Consider the following 19,738-nt stretch of genomic DNA (forward strand, 5'->3'; position numbering starts at 1 on the left):
TTGCCTACTTCTGTGGGTTGCTGTGAGCATCAATCAAGATGATGTGGACAGAGCACCTGGCACAGAACCGACAGAGGGTGGTGACAGCGGAGCGCCTCCCCCCCAGACTATCCTCCTGGTCACTGTACCCCAGCCTTGGTCTTGAGGATTCTGGGAAGGAGACAGTGCCAATCTGCTGGCTCAGCCAGCTTGGCCACTGACCTTCAGAGCACCCAGGCTGTCAAGGCCGCCGACTGCCTGCCGGGCGGGCAGGGGGGAGTGCCAGCCAGCTCCTCGCCTGACGCTGCCCGCTCCTGCTCCCACTCTCCTCTCCCTCTCTGCGCCTGTGTGTGAGCTAATTAATCTCAGCCCCTTTGGGAAATTAGAACGCCGCAGCCGCGGCCTTCTCAGCCTCGCGGTGCCTGTGCTGCTACTGGGCCATGCCAAGACCCGCTGTGGTTTAGGGGCAATGGGGTGGGGGATGGGGCATCCCGATGAGCTGGGCTGACCATGGGTCTCCCTGAGCGCCCACCTTCTTGCTGGAATGCTCTAATCTCTCAGCCCCCTCCCTTCCCAGATAGGATCCATAAGGATGCCAGGCCAGTGCCCAACTGTAGTGAAACCTAACCCCCAGTGGCCTCTCTGACCTGGCCCCAGGGCTGGTATGGCCACCCCCTTACACCACATTCCATCTCATTGCAGGGTCCTCTTGCCTGCCCAGCTTGGACTGATGGAGACAGATGTAATTATGGAATTTTGCTTGGGAAATTAATTTGAAAAAGTTAATTAATTGGCGGTTCCGGAGGTGGCGGGCTCCACGCCCGGCCAGTCTTGCTGACGTCAGTGCTGACCCACTGGAGGTGTACAGCTTCCGGGCAGGCTGGGGAGAGGGACCCCAGTGACCTGGCTGGGCAGCCCTGAGACAGGTAGATGGACAGCGAGGAGCAAAGGGCAGACCAGTGTCCTGGCCCAGAGTCGGCACCTGGGAAGGGTTTGTTGACCAGACCTGCTGAGGATAAGAACTTGGCCACTTGTTTGTGTGTTCAACAAGCCATTTTCAGGCTGCTATGGTACACTGACCCCAGTGTCCAAAGTGCCCCCAGCCGAAAATAGACCAGTTCTTCCAAACCCCTTTTCTCAAGGAAAACCTCTAAACCTATTCTCAAAAACTTTTTCAAAGCGCTCAAAGGACATTATCGGGCCAGTGTGCAGATGAAGCCACTGAGGCTCGGAGAGGGTGAGCCTTGCCCGGCTCCTCAGCAGTGTCCTCCAGCACGGTGGAGCAGGGGCAGGTAGAACTTGGTCTCATTTCCAGAGGATGTGTGCCCCAGCTTCAGAATCCCATGGGCGGCCTCCTCCCAAGTATGGGTGATAGGGGCCTTGAAGTTGACTCTTCCCAGGAAGGAAGCCACAGAATATGGCCAGCCCCCTCACCCCCATCACCCCCATCCCTGTGTGTGCCTGTGGGAGCTTCCCCTACTACCCCATCCAAGCCTCAGAAGACCCCCATGCCCCAGGGGTCTCAGGGTACACAGACACCCCCACTACCTCCTGGACCTCCTGTGGGTCTTCTGACCACAAGCCTCGGCCGGATCAAGTCCTAGTTTCTGGAGGAGCGTGGGCTTTGGTGTGGTCTTTGTCTAGACAGGAGAAGGGTCAGGGTTGGGGCAAGAATGGCCAGGCCTGGGACAGGTCAAGGATACTGAGCCACAAAGAGGCCAGCAAGATGAGGAACGTGGGCCCTCCTGAGCTATGTGGTGTTGGGCAGGTCCCTTAGCTTCTCTAAGCCTCATTTTGCTCATCCGGGAAATGGGGATGATCATAGATGCCATTCAGAGAGCTGCGGAGAGGTGCAGGGATGCATAACCACTTGAAGTGGTGCTGGCCCTGGCACGGGCTGCCCACTGGAGGCAGGCTGGGTGGGAGAGCAGCGAGCTGACTGGGACTGTGCTGTGGCTGGGGCCTGAGGACCAGGTTTTGAGAGGGGAGCCTGGTGCATGTGTCAGAGGAACTGAAGGATACAAGAGATGGTATTTGTGAGACCCTGAGCCCTGCTCCAAGGGAGTCAGGCCACCCAGCATTTACCTTCCGACTTGTTTCATGTGTTCCCTCACCTTCAGGATTTCCAGGGGCCAGATGGGCCCTGCTCAGTTTAGTATGCCTCACCTCCCATAGCTGTTCAGGATCAAAGGGAGCATCATGGGCAGGCTGAGCTGGGCACTTTGCATCCCTGTCACTCCGATGTGGTCTGTAGTTCTGGGTTTCTTCAAGGTCCAACCCCAGTCTTGGGTTTAAGTGGACTACACCCACTCCTGAGCATCCTGTGTGGGCTGGTTATGGGGTCAGAGGAGAGGCATTTCCTCCTCCCACCTCACCTCCTCCAAGAAGCCCTCCGGGTACTGCTCCCCAGCACTTTACCCATTGACTGAGCGCTCAGGGTTCTCTGCACAGACTTTGTTAAACCATGGGGTCCATGGTATCTCCTGTCTATCCTAGTGCCTGGCACTGGGTTAGCACTCAATGTGGGGGCATAGGGCTAATGTGCTCCTATTTTACAGAAGGGTCAGTTAAGACCCTGCGAGGTCGCACAGCCTGTTGAGGGGCAGAGCCAGCCTGGCTCAGGTGGGTGTGGGGCCACTTGGTACCGACTGGGGTCTTTTTTCAGGCCTCAGGACCATTCCCAGGCTTCCTTAGGCCCTGCAGCTCCTGACCCTCCTGGCAGGCACTATTCCTGGAGGGTGAATAGTCAGTCCCATGCTCTTGAGAGCTTGGGGGGTTGGGGGCTAAGGGATTGTGGCATCAGACTGAGGGTCAGAGGGCAGGCCTTTGAGCCTCAGTTTCTTCATCTGTAAAACAGACACTAGTGTTTGGGGGAGCAGGGGTGGCTGAAAGAGATCACGTATATGTTGTTCTCGCCATCCTTATTATTACTACTGACACTGTTATTTTGTTATCATCACATTATTATTCATGCTCCCAGGGCCCCAGCAGCTGCGGTGGCTTCAGGCCTGGATGCAGAGCTCTGGTGTGCTGAAAAGAAGTTGCAGTTCCTAATTAGTCGGCGCTCCAAGGAGAGGGCCTGGGTTTTAATTTTTGCTGCAGGGTCCCACCTGCCCGAGGCTTCCCAGCCCCTCTCATCCCTTCCTGGGCTGGGGCTGCGGCACCCTCCCCAACCTCAGGTAGGGAGCCTGGCCCCAGGCAAAAGCCTCCCCAAATTTCCCCTGCCACTCCCTCTGCCTCCCAGACCTCTGGGGCCATGAATCATTTATGAGGCAAAAATGAAACCAATTAAGGACAAACTTTGAAAGCCTCTAATTGCTGCGCCTGGTGGCACCGAGGAATGAGGGGAGGCCGGCCTTCTCGGTGCGGAATCTCCTTGGCCCAGGCCTTCCCAGGCTGCCCGTCCCGCCGCGGCTCAGGGCGCCTCCCGGCTCCCTGCCGCCTCCCAGCCGGACGCGGACGTGCCTGCGCGGCTCTGGCGGCCGCGTCTGCCGCCCCGGCGCCCGCCTGGGTCCCAGGCCGACTAATTAGGCCCGGCTCCCTCCCGCGCCGCCCACTGCCCGCTCCAGGCCCGCTGCCCGCTCCAGGCCCGAGGTGATGGCGGCTGTTCCTGCCGTTCTGGGGCCTGTGCCCCAGAGCTGGCCGCGTTTCTTGGGGCGGGAGCCAGGTCTGCTCGCCTGGCTTAACCCAGACGAGCCCAGGACGCCCTGTCCCTGAACCCCATCGTGGCGTGCAGGTCTGAGTAGGCTCTGGGCCATGCCGGGGTACCTGGGTTGGAGGCTCTCTTCAGTCTCCAGGAGAGATACGCTTATCCCAGGCGGAGCGGAGAAGGCTGGGGGATGACTGATGATAGGGGGAGTCACGAGGCGGTGTTGAGCCCTGAGGTGTTGCACTGAGCACAGATCTAGTTCCTCTTGGCTTTGCCACAAACACAGTGACCTTATGTAGATTCCTTAGCCTCAGTTTCCCCTTTTGTAAACCATCAGCACCAGCCCATTTTCTCCTGAATTTGGGATTTAGGGAGCTGGGCTTTGTATCCCCCGGCCAGTCTCCTCTCTTGGGGGGCTGCTGAGGGAGTGGAGGTAATGTCTGGACCCAGGAGGGCCTGCCTTACTTCCGTGAGTCCTGGGTGCCACTGGCCAGCCTGCTCGCTGTGCTGAGGGCCAGGCAGGCCCTGGGCACTCAGGCACGTTGTTTGCTGAAACCAAATTTCCGTGCTTGTGTTTTTCCATAATTATATTAGCAGGTGGGATTTTTCCTCGGGGAAGCAGTGGGAGGGGGAGTGCCATGGCAGTGTCCCCGCCCGCTCTGAGCGTGAGCTCACACTCAGCTCTGCCCGCCTGCCGTAATGATTTTTTAATTATGCAGCCAGTGCTCGGAATTGCTAATCCACCTCCAGCCCAGCATCCCCTCCTGCAACTCACCCCAGCCCCTGGCTGATGTCCCTAGAGTGGCGGTGCGCAGCCCCGTGCCCATCACTGAGTGCCTGGGACAACCGCTATAGTGGGAGAGAGGGTAGGTCAGGAAGGGCCGGAGGGGCGCCTCTCCCCCATCTGCAAGTGACAGGACTTGTGGCTCTCTTTGTCTCCCATCCTACCCCTAGACCCAGCACAGCTCGCACCCGCCAGGACAGCTGTGACTCTAAATGAGTTTGGGGAGTGATCAGTGCCAACACCGAGTGATGTGGCCACACCCATTTCAGGGACATGAGCCTGTCTTCCCAGCCTTGTGTGACCCCGAGGACACATGCACACAAGTACAATTTTTGTCACACCAACACTCACGCTTTACTTCCCTTCTCCACACACACAGCCCCACAGCCAAGCTACACACACACAATGGCAGGCTCTGCGTGCTTCTCACACATGTAGCCTTACCTGAGGGCAAGGGCACCCTCAGAAGACCCCACTGCTGCCTTTTGTGCCCTGCAGTGGCCCTGCTCCCACTCCCTTGCCTCCAGACACCTCTACCCCATCCCCCCTACTGGGAGGTGCTCCGAGTCCTTCTGGCTCCCACCTCATGGGGTGGCTGCCTCTGGCTGGGGCCAGCTTGAGCCTCCATCGACCCTGGCCTGGGGGAGGTGCTGGGGGGGTTCTGCAGCACTGTGGCGCAGCTCCTCTCCAGGCGCCCAGCTGTGGCATCTGTCAAGGTCAGATAGCGACTCCGGAACTAGCCGGCTTGGCCCCATGGCCCCTCTCGCCTCATTATTTTTGTGTTCCGGGGCTGCGGCGACACCTCCCTCCCTCCTCCTCAGCCTCCCGCCTCTTGCCTGCCTCCCCGACACCTCTGCAGGGAGGGCCTGCGGTCTGGGGGCTTTTGTTTTCCAGTTTTTTCCACGCTCAGGCCAGGCAGGCGGTAGACACTGGCCAGAGCTGTTGGACCTTGAACACAGACAAGGCAGGTGTCCCCCTTACAGCTGGGACAGATTCTCGGCTAGTGGAACCCTGGGTTGGTTTCATAGAGGCACAAACTGAACCTGGATGGAACCCAGCCCCCACCACAGCCCAGGTGCACCTGTGGGCAGCTTCCTGTTTCCATAGGGGCCCTAGCAGCTGGCACCAGTTCCTGTCTACACCATCCCCGTTCCATTAGGGCCCCAGACTCTCATACAGCCCAGAGCTCCTGACACAACTCACAGTGCATGTGAACACACACACACTGACATTCATGCGGCAAAGATAATGTTGACATGTACAGACCAGAAGAACCCACAAACATTCTCTCACCACATAAACCACCCTATTCGCACACGCGTGCACTTGGACATCCATATACATTCACAGACGTGGGTGGCACACACATGCCTCCACTTTACCCTCAGAGGTCACAGAGTCAAAGATCTCCCCCAGCACTGGTACATGATCCCCGTATATGCTTTAATGCTGTGGTCTGTAGAGGGCGACATCTGAGACTACACACTCAACTGGGCACATTCAGAGTCCACTGGACGCACTCACACACAGTTGTGCAGCACACCTCCCGGGTAGACACGCGAAAACACACTGTATGCAGTGCTTTTGTCACCATACACACTCCAGCCCCCTGAGCTCACTCTCAGGTGCCCAGCATCCTTGGGCAGTTATGCCACCCGAGGGGCTTTTGTCCCCCAAAATACTGGGAAGTGAGCTTGAGGCCTCAGCTTGCTGAGCCTTGTGTGTCCGGGGAGCCTCGGAGAGTGGGAAATGGTTTGACATGGACTGCCTGGCCCACTGCCCAGCTTCACTGTGTGCACCACTCTAGGCCCAAGAGCGCCAGGATGGCGTGGGATGGGTGGGGTTCCAGGTGTGTCGTGACAGGCTTGGTGGCTGCTGGCAGAGGCAGACTCTGGGGGGTGACCTCAACTCTGTCTCTGGGTCCCTCTTCCCACCTTCAGCCCCTGATTTGGGTGTGTAAATGTTGGAGGAATGGGGTGTGGGCAGACTCCAGGCCCCCAGGGTCTCTAGAGTGGCCTTGGCCATCCCCTCTCTTCCTCCTCCAGCTGTGGACTGCTGTGGCTGCCCCCAGGAGGGGAGCTAGATGGAGGCTTAGCAGTGGCTGGGCCCCCACCCCCCAGGAAACTCAAAACCCTGGGCCAGCCGCGGGTGGCGGGTTGGGGCAGGCACAAAGAGGGCCTCTGTGCGGCCGGCTGGGCTGCCCACAGGATTCTGGGGGAGGAGGCAGGAGCCGGTTTCCGTCCCGTTCTGCTTCCTGCGGAGGCCGCCGGAATGCCCGGAGCTCTGGCCCAGCCTGGCCCGTCTGGCCCACCCGCAGCCCCTTCCCCATCTTTTCCTGGGCCATGGGGTACAGCTGCAGACTTCTCTGCAACAGGGCCCTGAGAGCCACCCTCCAGGACCCAAGGGAAACCTAGGGGATTTCCCCAAGCTGAGAGCTGAACTGAACCTCACCCTTTAGCTGAAGTCTTCCCTCCATATGCTGTGGAGCCCTCAGCCAGCGTTGGAGCACCAGGCCCTGGAGTCGTACAGACCTGGATTTAAATCCTGGCTCTGCCACTTACTGACATTGTGACCTTAGGCAGGTGACTTTATGTCCCTGAACCTCAGTTGCCTCATCTGTAAAATGAGGATAATAATAATGGTAGTAGAATCTGGTGAGAAAATGCATGTGAAATGCTTAGCACAGTGCCTGGCAAACAGTGAGTGTGCGCTATTAGGACCTGCTGTTTATTTTTATTTACTTATTTATTTATTTGTTTATTCATTCATTCAAGGTGGAGTTTTGCTCTTGCTGCCCAGGCTGGAGTGCAGTGGTGTGATCTTGGCTCACTGCAACCTCTGCCTCCCAGGTTCCAGCAATTCTCCTGCCTCAGCCTCCCGAGTAGCTGGGATTACAGGCATGCGCCACCGTGCCCGACTAATTTTTGTGTTATTAGTAAAGATGGGGTTTCTCTATGTTGGTCAGGCTGGTCTCAAACTCCCGACCTCAGATGATCCACCCGCCTCGGCTTCCCAAAGCGCTGGGATTACAGGCGTGAGCCACCGCACCTGGCCAGGACCTGCTGTTTATTTTAATGTCCTCTGGGGAACTTAAGAGTAGAAGGGACTGGATGCTCCTTGCCCCAGTGGGTCTCACCTCTTCTAGGGTTCAGTCTCAGCCCTGCGTCCTGCTCAAAACCCTTCTCTCAAATCAGTTTCCTACCTGCAGATCGTATCAGTGACTGATCGGGGCCTCTGGGGCCTTCCTCCTGAGGTCTGGAGGGTGGAGGGGATCACTGTCTGGAATCCTTTTTTTATTCCCTCTGTATCTCTGCCTCCTTCCCCATAGTATGCCCTGGGATCGTGACTCCTCCAGTAGTTTGGGGTGAGGAGCAAGAGCCATTTGTTTCCATTTTACAAATGGGAGATAGGCTTAGTAGGGGAAAGAGCTTGGTAAAAGTCACTAGTCAGGGAGGGACAGGGTGGAGCCACAAACCTAGACCTCAGGACTCCAGTTCCCTAGCCAGTCCTATGCACATATGCCTCCCCAAACCCCAGACACGCAAACACACCTCACATAGGAGCCCCAGAAGAACAGTGCCCCATCTCTGATTTCTTGGCTCATGTATCCCTGGGCTAGCCTTCCCTGGCTTGTCCCATGGTGAGGCCCATCAGGAGGGAGGTCCTGAGGGGGTACATGGGCCCTAATTTCTGATTGGTGTCAGCTCAGAGATCACCACATTGGGAAATGTTTACTACAAGATTCAGGGGATCCCAGATAGGCAGGGCGTCATCACACCTGCTTAATAAAATTGCCTGCTCTAAATGGGGCAATAATAGGACTTCCTTTAGAGATGGGGTATGAGGATAACGTGAGATAAAGCATGGACAGTGTGGCACGTAGGAAGAGCCCCGTACCTGTTAGCTGTGGTTGGTCCTATGTGACAAATGGGAAAACTGTCTCGGAGGCCAGTTTTTTCCCATGGTCAAAAAATGAGGAAGGGTCTTCCTGAACTTTGACTCTTCCAGGAAAGGAACCTGGCCTGAGAGAGGTGCCTATTGAGGAAAGGGCCTGTCTTTATCAGAGGCATACCAGGCATCTCACTCCCTAGAGCCCCAGGTCAGAACATACATCCTGGCCGGGCGCGGTGCCTCATGCCTGTAATCCCAGCACTTTGGGAGGCTGAGGCGGGTGGATCACAAGGTCAAGAGATCGAGACCATCCTGGCTAACACGGTGAAACCCCGTCTCTACTAAAAATGCAAAAAATTAGCCGGGCGTGGCAGCAGGCGCCTGTAGTCCCAGCTACTTGGGAGGCTGAGGCAGGAGAATGGCGTGAACCCTGGAGGTGGAGCTTGCAGTGAGCCGAGATCGCACCACTGCACTCCAGCCTGGGCGACAGAGCGAGACTCTGTCTCAAAAAAAAAAAAAAAAAAAAAAAAAGAACATACATCCTGCCCGGGGCCTCAGTGTTGCTGTTCATGAATGGGCTGATCCCCTCCTCCAGCTGTGTTGGGGAGCCGTGTAAAACAGAACAGAGTCTGGCTGGGTGCGGTGGCTCACACCTGTAATCCCAGTACTTTGAGAGGCTGAGGTAGGTGGATCACCTGAGGTCAGGAGTTAAAGACCAGCCTGGCCAACATGATGAAACCCCATCTCTACTAAAAATACAAAAATTAGCCAGGTGTGGTGGTGTGCGCCCGTAATCCAAGCCACTCTGGAGGCTGAGGCAGGAGAATTGCTTGAACCCGGGAGGTGGAGGTTATAGTGAGCCGAGATCAGGCATTTGCACTCCAGCCTGGGTGACAGAGCAAGACTCCGTCAAAAAAAAAAAAAAAAAGAGGGAGAAAACAGAGCTGTACGTACTCCAGGTTTGCTCAAACCCTTGTGTCCCAGCACAAACCCTTTAGTCCTCGGGCCAAGGCATGGTTGGTACCTGCCCCGGGAGGAGCAGTGTAAGAGGGTCAGGGGTGTGGAGTCAGGGACATAGAAATGCTGTCCCTTGTTCTGTCTTTGGCAGTCAGTCTTGGGGTGACTCTGGTGGGGTTGAGGCCATGTCTCACCCCAGTCAACCCACTGGGTGCTCACAGTGGCCAGTGTGTGGGGGTGTGTGTGTCCATCCATAGCTGGATGTGTGCCCTGTGCTCTCCGCCTGGGGCTGCATTTCTCCCTGCCTCCAAGACCAGTCTCCCTGGGCTTGAGCAGGACTTCTTTTTTTCCCTCTGGAAACTCCCCAGGCTGAATCATGGAAATCAGAGACGGAACACCCTCCCTTCCACCCCGCTGCCCGGCTTGGTTCAACCACCATAGCCTGTGGTCTGCTTTGCGCACCATCAGCCTGTCTGCCTATTTTGCCTCACTTGGAGGCCAAGGAGACCAGCCCACCAAGGTGGTGGGGAGGGGGCAAGTCGGGGGTGTCAAGTGCTGCATGGAAGCGTGGAAAGTGGTGCATTGAGCCAGGATGTGCAGCTCGGCTGGGCTGGTGTTGGTGGTCCTGAAACACAGCCTCTTCCACAAGCCTCCCTGGGTAGGCAGGATGGCTGCAAGGCTGGTCAGCCAGCAAGGAATAGAGGGGGGATGGTACCTTGGTCAAACCCTGCCCTTGATAGTGGTGATGGTTGCATAACTCTGTAGATTTACTAAAAGTCATTAAATTATATGTATACTTTAATGTGGTAGAATTTTATAGTATGTAAACTATACCTCGATAAAACCATTTTTTAAGAATCCTGCCAGCCAGGCGCAGTGGCTCACGCCTATAATCCCAGCAGTTTGGGAGGCCCAGGTAAGAGGATTGCGTGATCCTCATAGGAAGACCCCATCCCTACTAAAAAATTTAAAAAATAATAATAATAAAAATCCTGCCCTTGGTCTCAAGGCTCTGCACAGTTGGGACCCTGTCAGCCTCACAGACATACCTCACGCCCACTTCCCCGCCTGCCTAGGCTCTCTTTCATGCCTTTGTCCCCTCTCGTTGCTTCTCCTTATCCTTAACTCTCAGCCTAGCAGTCCCTTCCTCCAGGAAGGCCCCAGATAGTTCACTGTGTCCCCTTCCGGCTCTTGTTTCACACTGGTTCATGTGACTATGGGCCCAGCTCCTGTGTGCTCCTGGAAGACAGTGCTGGAGTCTGAGTCTGTGCTCTGCTGTCTCTCCGGTATCATAAGGTACAGGGCTGCTCTCCGGGTACGTGCAGGGAAGATGTGTGCAAATGAATATCTAGAACATCCAGCTGTGGGCCACCTGTGTACATGTCTGTATGCAGATGGCACCATCTCATCCCAGGATGTCCCCTCCTTCCCAGTGCTTTCTGGCCCAAAAGTTCAAGATTGAACCCTGCAGGGGGTGAAGTGAGGCTCTTCTAGGGCTGAGGGTTGAATAAGGGCACTGCCACCACCTCCAGTGACCTCACTGCCAGCTGGCATTATGATGTCACTGGCTTAGCATTCCGGGCCCTGGGCATCTCCAAGTCCCCCAGGTGGGGGCACTCTCCTGGGGTCTGTGACAGCTTGCCCCCAACCACGGAGAGGTGACAGGCACGGTAACAATCCTGGGGAGTAAGAGCAGCCTTAGGGGTACCTAGGTCACCTGCCGTGGGCCACTTTGTCAGTTGCCAAGGTGGCCACAGAGCAGGGTGACTAACACTTGGGCTCTGGGTTCAAGCTCCACCCCTGCTAGGCACCAGCTGTTTGACCTCAGACTGACAGCTTGAACCTCTCTGAGCCTAAATTTCCTCATGTCTGAAATTGGCAATTAGTTTTTGTCTCCCCAGGTTCTAGGGAGGCATTCAGGAGCTAAGACTTGTAAAGCATAAAAACACAGGGCATGGGACACAGTGGATACTCAGTAAATGCTAGTTGATAGGATCCATTGGTTAAGGAAACCGGAGTGGCAACACAGGTGGTGGGGGCTGGCTAGAAGGGGGCAGGCTCCCTGCCTTCTGGGGCTGGCCAGAGCCTTAGGGTAGAGGCACGGGGTGGCCTCTACTGCCAGGAGGGTGGCCCCAGGTATGACTCTCCCTCTCTTTCCAGCTCAGCCAGTGAGCTGGAGCCTACAGGAGGCATTGGGCCCTGCAGCCATGCTCTGGGGTCAAGAACCCATTGCCCCACCTCCTCCTCAGTCCTCACCAGTCCTCCTCCCCACCTCCTCCGCAGCCCTCCTCCCCAGCCTCCTCCCCACCTTCCCCCAAGCCCTCCTCCCCACCTCCCCCCTAGTCCTTCTCCCCACTCTCCTGCCCATCTCCTCCCCACCTCCTCTTCTCAGGCCTCGGGCTACACAGTGGGTCTGATCTGGTGTCCTCGGCACTTCTCCTCTACTCTTCCCTCTGCGTCCCTCTCCTATGGGCATGCCCAGCTGCCTTCTGGGACTCCCTCCTCAAGGCTGTTTACTTGTCTTTTAGACCCTTAAGTCCCTGAGCCTAGACAAGGTGTCCTGGGTCCCTGGGTCTCTGAACCCTGTTGCCCCAGACACTGCTTCCCATGACACTGTCTCCACTAACCTTGACCCTCTGCCCCCTCCTCTCGAGCTCTCCTTTTCTCTGACCCACCCCTCTAGTTCTCTGTCTCAAGATTCTGTCCCCACCACCTGTCTCTGTTCTGCCCCCACATGCCCCTCTGCCCCCCAGCTTTCCGTAACTTGTCCCCCCCCAGCCCCCCGTGCTCTGTCCCCGCCCGTCAGCCCCTGGTCCCAGCGCCCGGCTGGCCGGCTCCTGCATGGACAAAGGGGTCCTTTGTGGGCTGACCGCGGCTGGCGGGGCGGCGGGGCGCTGGCTCCGCATTGCTGATGAAACGGAGCCCTTTGTTGTCCCTCCTCAGGCGCAGTATTTCTTTTTGGGGGCTGGATGCGTTCCTGGCAGGGCCGATGATGGATGCGCCCGCCGCCGCCCGCCTGCCCGCCAGCTTTCCCTCCCGCTCATTCCCGCTCTGCTTCAACACAGCCCTGACTCCTCCCCTGCTGCCTGGGCACTGCCAGGCCCTTCCTGGCCTGGAAGGGGGTGGCTGTGCGCCCTAGAGTAGAAGGCTGGGACCTGGGAGAACATCCCCTCTATGTCCTCCCCTTCCATGAGTAGGGCAAATGGGATTTTTGGTCAGTGGTCCACTGGGACCAGGGCATCAGTTTTTCCTAAGATCTGAAGGAGAAGATGAGCCAGGTACCAGGGTCGATTTGGAACAAGCTTGAGGACCAGATGTTCATGTCTGTCCACTCTGGATTTGAAAACAGAGTTGTCCCTGTGAGCCAGTCCCCCTGTGTGCCCACCTCCCTCCTACTTCTGTGACTGAAAAACCATAGTGTTCTGCCTGCAGCACCTGTTTGGTGACATATCACATCCTCTGGTCCCAAGCTCAGCATGTCCCAGGACCTCAGAGGGTGGGGGTGGGTGGGCCCTGAGGAAGGACAGAATAGTGGAAGATCAGAGAAATTCCAAGAGAGGAACAGAACATGAGGTTTGGTCCCCACCAGGAGAGACTCAGGACAGAGACAAAAGCCGAGACACTCGGCCAGAGCGCCAGCCCTGAGCGCAGGCTGGCTGTGTTGGAGGGAGCTGACTTCTAATTGACCTGCCCACCCCGCACGCAGAGCCAGATCCTGGAGCTGGGAGGAGGGAGGGGGCGAGCGAGCAGAGCAGGAGCAGCGTTAATGCAGCTATCGATTTCTGCCACCAGCCAGCAGGCCGCAGAGGCGGGGGATGCACACAGGGTCTGGGGCACAGCCTGCCCTCCTCCCCATCACGCCAGCCCACAAGACACCTGCCTTCTGCCTTCTCCCCTCACCCAGTATCTGGGCTGCCGGCGTTGTCATCCGGGGCAGGGCAGATGTGCTTAGTTGAGCAGGAGCTGGATGAGCTGACTTGATGGTTTCTGTCTCTGATCTCACTGACCCTGGTCCCCAACACCTAGCCAGGGTCACTAATTCCTGTAGGGGTCACCAATCTCTGAGGAGAGGGGCTGAAAAGACCATCCTGGTCTTGGCCCTTATTAAGTGGGAAGGAACACAGCTATCTTTGGACACACATGGTCTTCTTGCTTCAGCTCTGACCTCTGATGCCCCCCAGCCCAGCATGGATTTTCTGCCAGGGCCCCCCGGCTCTGTCCTGGTGGAATCTGCCAGCTTGCCCAGCTCTTCCTCCCCACCCATTTCCCCCTGCAAGGAAGGAGCCCTAGGTGGTTCGGTGCCCACTGGGGAGGGAGAGGGAGTACCTGGCTGTTGATGCCAGCTACTCTTCTTACCCTAGAGACAGAGCTTTTCCTTTCCCCACACGCAGTCCTCTTTGGCCACTCCTTAGTCCTGGGGAAGCCTCCCTCTCCCCTACTTGGGGGCCTCAGTTTCCCCCTCTGTAAATGCAGAGGGTTGGACTAGATGCTCTCTTGGGACAGGCTTGAGTCCTGTGACTAGGGGGGTGGTGGGGTTGCCTGGGGACAAAGATCCAGTGTGTGCTGCCCTCAAGCCCAGGGCGCAATGGGGCCCGCCAGATGTGCGCCTCCCCCTTGAGCCACCAGCTGCTCTGGGGCTGGGCCCTGTCCTCCCACCCCTCTCCTGGGGGATGCTAGGCCACAGCAGGCAGACGGAAGGGAGGCTGGAGAGCCAGGACTGATGAGGAAACCGCCGCCCTGCTCCATCTGGCCCAGTTCCTTCAGCTGAGGAGGCAGCTCAGACGCCTTAACCTTGAGACCTGAGTAGAGCAGGCCCTGTCCCATGAAAGGCTGCCTCGGAAACATGGAGGTGGCCAGAGGACAGGTTCCTGCTGGGCTCCACTCCCTTGAGGGTCATGCCTACTCCTCAGTGCCAGCCTGCCCCAGCCAGAGGCCCCTCCTGGCAACAGCCCACCCCGGCTCTCTGGGTTCTCACTGAGGCCTCCACCCAGGCCCTACTCTGCAGGCCTTGTGAGGCCTCCGCCCCCCCCAATCTGGGAGCGAGGCCAGAGCACCACAGTGAGGCCTGAGTAGAGACAAGAATGGGGTCTGAGACGATAATGATTGTGGTTCGGGGGTTGAGGAGGAAGCGTGTGCCAGGGTGTGCACAAGCATGTCCTCTCACTGTGGCAGGGGACGGTTTGTCCTCTGGCCCTGTGCTGCTCGCCTTGTAGGAGGGGAGAAGATCCCTGAAATAAGTGTTCTGCACTCATTAGCAAACTCTGGGTTACACAAAGGCAACCAGGTTCCTTTGCCTGCAGGACATGTCAGAGCCTTGAAATAACTGATGTGTATTAGGAATCCCCAGATGAGGATTCAGGGGCCGCCTTCCAGACTGTATGATCTGTACCATTAAGCACTCTTCCCCTCGGACAGAGAAGGAAGATTAGGATGTAGAGGTAGTTTTTTTGTTTTTGTTTTTGTTTTTTGTTTTTTGTTTTTGACAGGGCTTCACTGTCCCCAAGCTGGAATGCAGTGGCATGATTATAACTCATTGCATCCTCAACCTCCTGGGCCCAAGCAGTCATCCCATCTCAGTCTCCTGAGTAGCTGGGACTACAGGCATGTACCACCACACCTGGTTAACTTTTGTATTTTTTGCAGAGATAAGAGCTTCACCATGTTGTCCAGGGTGGCCTCAAAACTCCTGAGCTCAAGCGATCTGCCTGCCTCTGCCTCCCAAAGTGCTGAGATTACAGGCGTGAGCCACTGCACCCAGCTAATAAGCATCTCCAACACTCTCCCACCCCAGCACGAGAAGGACTGCCTGCGTCCGGCAGGTTTTCCTAGACTCTAGCAGGGCAGATTTGGGCTGCGGTGGCCTGGACTAGGGCCTCCACCATGCCACTTGGTGTCTGTGTGTTCATAGAGTGGTAGTTCTCCTAAATCTTGTTTCCATCATCTATAAAGTAGAGAATTACCAGCCACTGCTTCTAGAATTCTTGTGGATCTTAACTGAGATAGTACAAATAAGAAATTTCTCACCAGGGTGGATCTGATGCTTAATAAATGCCTGGTCAAGCTCATGGTGGTCAGGATGACAGGACAGTTGATAGTGGCGGTGGTGGCGATGTTGAAGAGGGAGGTGTTCACTGCTGCCCTGACCCTATATCCTCTTGTTGTGACAGAGTGAAGACATTTCCACCTGGACACCTGACCATGTGCCTGCCCTGAGCAGCGAGGCCCACCAGGCATCTCTGTTGTGGGCAGCAGGGCCAGGTCCTGGTCTGTGGACCCTTGGCAGTTGGCAGGCTCCCTCTTCAGCAGGGTCTGGGCCTCGGCCCCACCATGTCGAGCCTCGGCGGTGGCTCCCAGGACACCGGCGGCAGTAGCAGCAGTAACACCAATGCCAGCGATGGCAGTGGCAGCAGTGGCCCAAAGGCAGGAGCAGCAGACAAGAGTGCAGCAGTGGCTGCCGCTGCACCAGCCTCCGTGGCAGATGATGCACCACCCCCCGAGCGTCGAAACAAGAGTGGTATCATCAGCGAGCCCCTCAACAAGAGCCTGCGCCGCTCCCGCCCGCTCTCCCACTACTCTTCTTTTGGCAGCAGTGGTGGCAGTGGCAGTGGCAGTGGCAGTGGCAGCATGATGGGCGGGGAGTCTGCTGACAAGGCCACTGCAGCTGCAGCTGCTGCCTCCCTGTTGGCCAATGGGCATGACCTGGCAGCGGCCATGGCAGTGGACAAAAGCAACCCTACCTCAAAGCACAAAAGTGGTGCTGTGGCCAGCCTGCTGAGCAAGGCAGAGCGGGCCACGGAGCTGGCAGCCGAGGGACAGCTGACGCTGCAGCAGTTTGCGCAGTCCACGGAGATGCTGAAGCGCGTGGTGCAGGAGCACCTCCCGTTGATGAGCGAGGCGGGTGCTGGCCTGCCTGACATGGAGGCTGTGGCAGGTGCCGAAGCCCTCAATGGCCAGTCCGACTTCCCCTACCTGGGCGCTTTCCCCATCAACCCAGGCCTCTTCATTATGACCCCGGCAGGTGTGTTCCTGGCCGAGAGCGCGCTGCACATGGCGGGCCTGGCCGAGTACCCCATGCAGGGAGAGCTGGCTTCTGCCATCAGCTCCGGCAAGAAGAAGCGGAAACGCTGCGGCATGTGCGCGCCCTGCCGGCGACGCATCAACTGCGAGCAGTGCAGCAGTTGTAGGAACCGAAAGACTGGCCATCAGATTTGCAAATTCAGAAAATGTGAGGAACTCAAAAAGAAGCCTTCCGCTGCTCTGGAGGTAACGGCGCCTTAGAGGGAGGTGTGTGGGCTCTTGTGTCTGTCTGGCAGTCCAAACCCACCCCCGTGCCCTGACCCCACCTTTCCTACCTGGGCAAGTGTCTGGGGGATGCCCCCCCGTCCTTGGGGTCTGGGGGTCTGGCTTCGAGACACCAGTTTACTGCCCCAAAAGTCAGAACCACATTCTGAGAATTCCATCAGGCCATAATTTGCAAGGCAAGCTTGAAATTCCAGGTAAGGACCTAGCATTCTCAGCCAGGCCCTGGAATTCTGATTCCTCTCCTGGGGTTCTGGGTCAGGTATTGATATTTCCATACAGGTCCTAAGTTTCATTTCTTTTTTTTTTTTTTTGATACGGAGTCTTGCTGTGTCGCCCAGGCTGGAGTGCAGTGGCCGGATCTCAGCTCACTGCAAGCTCCGCCTTCCGGGTTCACGCCATTCTCCTGCCTCAGCCTCCCGAGTAGCTGGGACTACAGGCGCCCGCCACCTCGCCCGGCTAGTTTTTTGTATTTTTTTTAGTAGAGACGGGGTTTCACCGTGTTAGCCAGGATGGTCTCGATCTCCTGACCTCGTGATCCGCCCGTCTCGGCCTCCCAAAGTGCTGGGATTACAGGCTTGAGCCACTGCGCCCGGCCAGGTCCTAAGTTTCTGATGCTCAGACATGGCCTAAAGCATCCAGTCCATGACTTAGAACTCTGCGTCTCTCCCCTGCCCTGTTTAAGGGATTCTGTTTCACAGGCTCTGTGCCCTTAAGCCCTTCATTTGCCCCTCCAGGGCCATTTTTCCCCCAAGGCCACCCAAGGATAGAGCTGCTCCAGTGCTGGGTGCCCTGCTCTGAGGCCTGGAAGAACCCTTGGTCTGGGCACCTACTTGACAGATTTTTGGGGCCGGGGTAAGGGAAGGTGACCATGAGCCCAGGTGGTCAAGGACCTAGCCACTGTGGGATTGGCTTGGAGAAGGCAAGGGGTTCCCATGCTGCTGTCTCTGCATCCCTGTGGCAGGGCCCGTCCCTGTGCCCCTGGATGCAGCAACCTAGCTGGAGTGCCAGGCCTGGGTACAAAAGCATCTTTTCAGCCTGCAGTCCCTGCCCCTATCCCCGCCCCTCTACGAGTGGGCTTGACGCAAATGTCCAGAATGGTTGGAAAACAACAGTGGTGTATCCCAGCCATGGCCTCCTGGTTACCCTCCCCAACCCAACCCAACCCCAACCCCAACCCCAACCCCAGCCCCAGCCCCAGCCCCAGCCCCAGCCCCAGCCCTTCCATTTCTGCTCTCCTATGTACACACAAAGGCACCCACTTTAGTCCAGTGTAGACACACATGCACACACACGTAGACACGGCTGCTTGAGAAATAGCCCAAATACCCACCTCCCACAGCTCCATACCGCACAGCTCAGCATAGCACGAGGCACACACCCATATGCACATCCGCCGCACGTGCTTGCACGCTCATTTACAGAAACATGCCACAGCCACCTGGTGCTGTTGCCTTTGGGCCAGGGGAAGGGTCTTCCTCTCTGGAAGGAGGGTTCCTGGGCACAGTGGCTCAGGAGGCCTCAGAGTCCTCCGGGCCTTCCAGCAGCCCAGCAGGTCGAGCTCCTCCTTTGGCCTGGCTGGGGTGGCAGGAGCTCCGAGGGGTGGCTGCTCTTCCTCCATGCCTGTCCCTCCGCCATGAGGCCATCCACGGGGGAACGTCTTTGCTCCAGGCCTACCCGGACCCTGACTGAACTCTCTCCTTGTTTTTGTCTCCTGCCCCCGCCAGAAGGTGATGCTTCCGACAGGAGCCGCCTTCCGGTGGTTTCAGTGACGGCGGCGGAACCCAAAGCTGCCCTCTCCGTGCAATGTCACTGCTCGTGTGGTCTCCAGCAAGGGATTCGGGCGAAGACAAACGGATGCACCCGTCTTTAGAACCAAAAATATTCTCTCACAGATTTCATTCCTGTTTTTATATATATATTTTTTGTTGTCGTTTTAACATCTCCACGTCCCTAGTATAAAAAGAAAAAGAAAAGAAAAAAATTTTTAACTGCTTTTTCGGAAGAACAACAACAAAAAAGAGGTAAAGACGAATCTATAAAGTACCGAGACTTCCTGGGCAAAGAATGGACAATCAGTTTCCTTCCTGTGTCGATGTCGATGTTGTCTGTGCAGGAGATGCAGTTTTTGTGTAGAGAATGTAAATTTTCTGTAACCTTTTGAAATCTAGTTACTAATAAGCACTACTGTAATTTAGCACAGTTTAACTCCACCCTCATTTAAACTTCCTTTGATTCTTTCCGACCATGAAATAGTGCATAGTTTGCCTGGAGAATCCACTCACGTTCATAAAGAGAATGTTGATGGCGCCGTGTAGAAGCCCCTCTGTATCCATCCACGCGTGCAGAGCTGCCAGCAGGGAGCTCGCAGAAGGGGAGGGAGCACCAGGCCAGCTGAGCTGCACCCACAGTCCCCAGACTGGGATCCCCTACCCCAACAGTGATGATTTTGGAAAAAAAAAAATGAAAGTTCTGTTCGTTTATCCTTTGCGATCTGGGGAGCCCCGTCTCGATATTTCCAATCCTGGCTACTTTTCTTAGAGAAAATAAGTCCTTTTTTTCTGGCCTCTCTAATGGCAACAGAAGAAAGGGCTTCTTTGCGTGGTCCCCTGCCGGTGGGGGTGGGTGCCCAGGGGGCCCCCTGCGGCCTGGGCCCCCCTGCCCACGGCCAGCTTCCTGCTGATGAACATGCTGTTTGTATTGTTTTAGGAAACCAGGCTGTTTTGTGAATAAAACGAATGCATGTTTGTGTCACGAAGCACCGCTGGCTTCTTGCTCTCCGGTTTTGGGGGGCTGACTTGGGGGCCGTTCTTGAGCAGGGGTTGTCTGGGACCACCTGGAGGAGGAAGAAGGATGGCCCAGGGACATTTAGAAAGGGAATTTCTTGGGGAATAGAGGCCTCTGGATCCAGAATGGGCAAGAGCAGGAGCAACCAGCCCAGCAGACAGGAGGGAAAGGCTCTTAATCTGAAAGTCACTGGTACCAGAGTACCTCATCTGCCTGGTTGCACCCCATGCCCCAGAACCTGGACCTCCAGGGACCTTCACTCACCTGGAGCCACCTCTGTATACCGAAGTTCATCAGGGCCCGATGAGTAAAGCAACCAGCAGCATAAGGTGGGTGGGGGTAAGGCTGAGCCGCCTGTTCAGCGTCTTCTTTCTTTCTTCTTACCTGGCAGG

General features: G+C 56.7%; 1 protein-coding gene across 3 annotated transcripts in view; it reads left to right on the plus strand.

Annotated features, from left to right (window-relative positions):
• CXXC5 (CXXC finger protein 5) overlaps window positions 1–19,317 on the plus strand; it is a 35,969-nt gene extending 16,652 nt beyond the window's left edge. For 2 of the 3 annotated variants that reach the window (XM_003900186.4, XM_003900187.5), the window contains exons 2-3: window positions 15,428–16,523; window positions 18,287–19,317. In XM_003900186.4, coding sequence (XP_003900235.1) covers window positions 15,588–16,523; window positions 18,287–18,331 — 981 coding nt within the window. In that variant the 5' untranslated portion in view covers window positions 15,428–15,587 and the 3' untranslated portion in view covers window positions 18,332–19,317. Of the gene's footprint in view, window positions 1–10,839; window positions 10,931–15,427; window positions 16,524–18,286 lie in introns of those variants that run through there. The other variant, XM_017959941.3, reaches the window with a different exon arrangement.
• The last annotated feature ends 421 nt before the right edge of the window (window positions 19,318–19,738 follow it).

This window comes from Papio anubis, chromosome 5 (genome assembly GCF_008728515.1).
Source record: "Papio anubis isolate 15944 chromosome 5, Panubis1.0, whole genome shotgun sequence".
In the NCBI taxonomy this organism is placed as follows: Eukaryota; Metazoa; Chordata; class Mammalia; order Primates; family Cercopithecidae; genus Papio; species Papio anubis.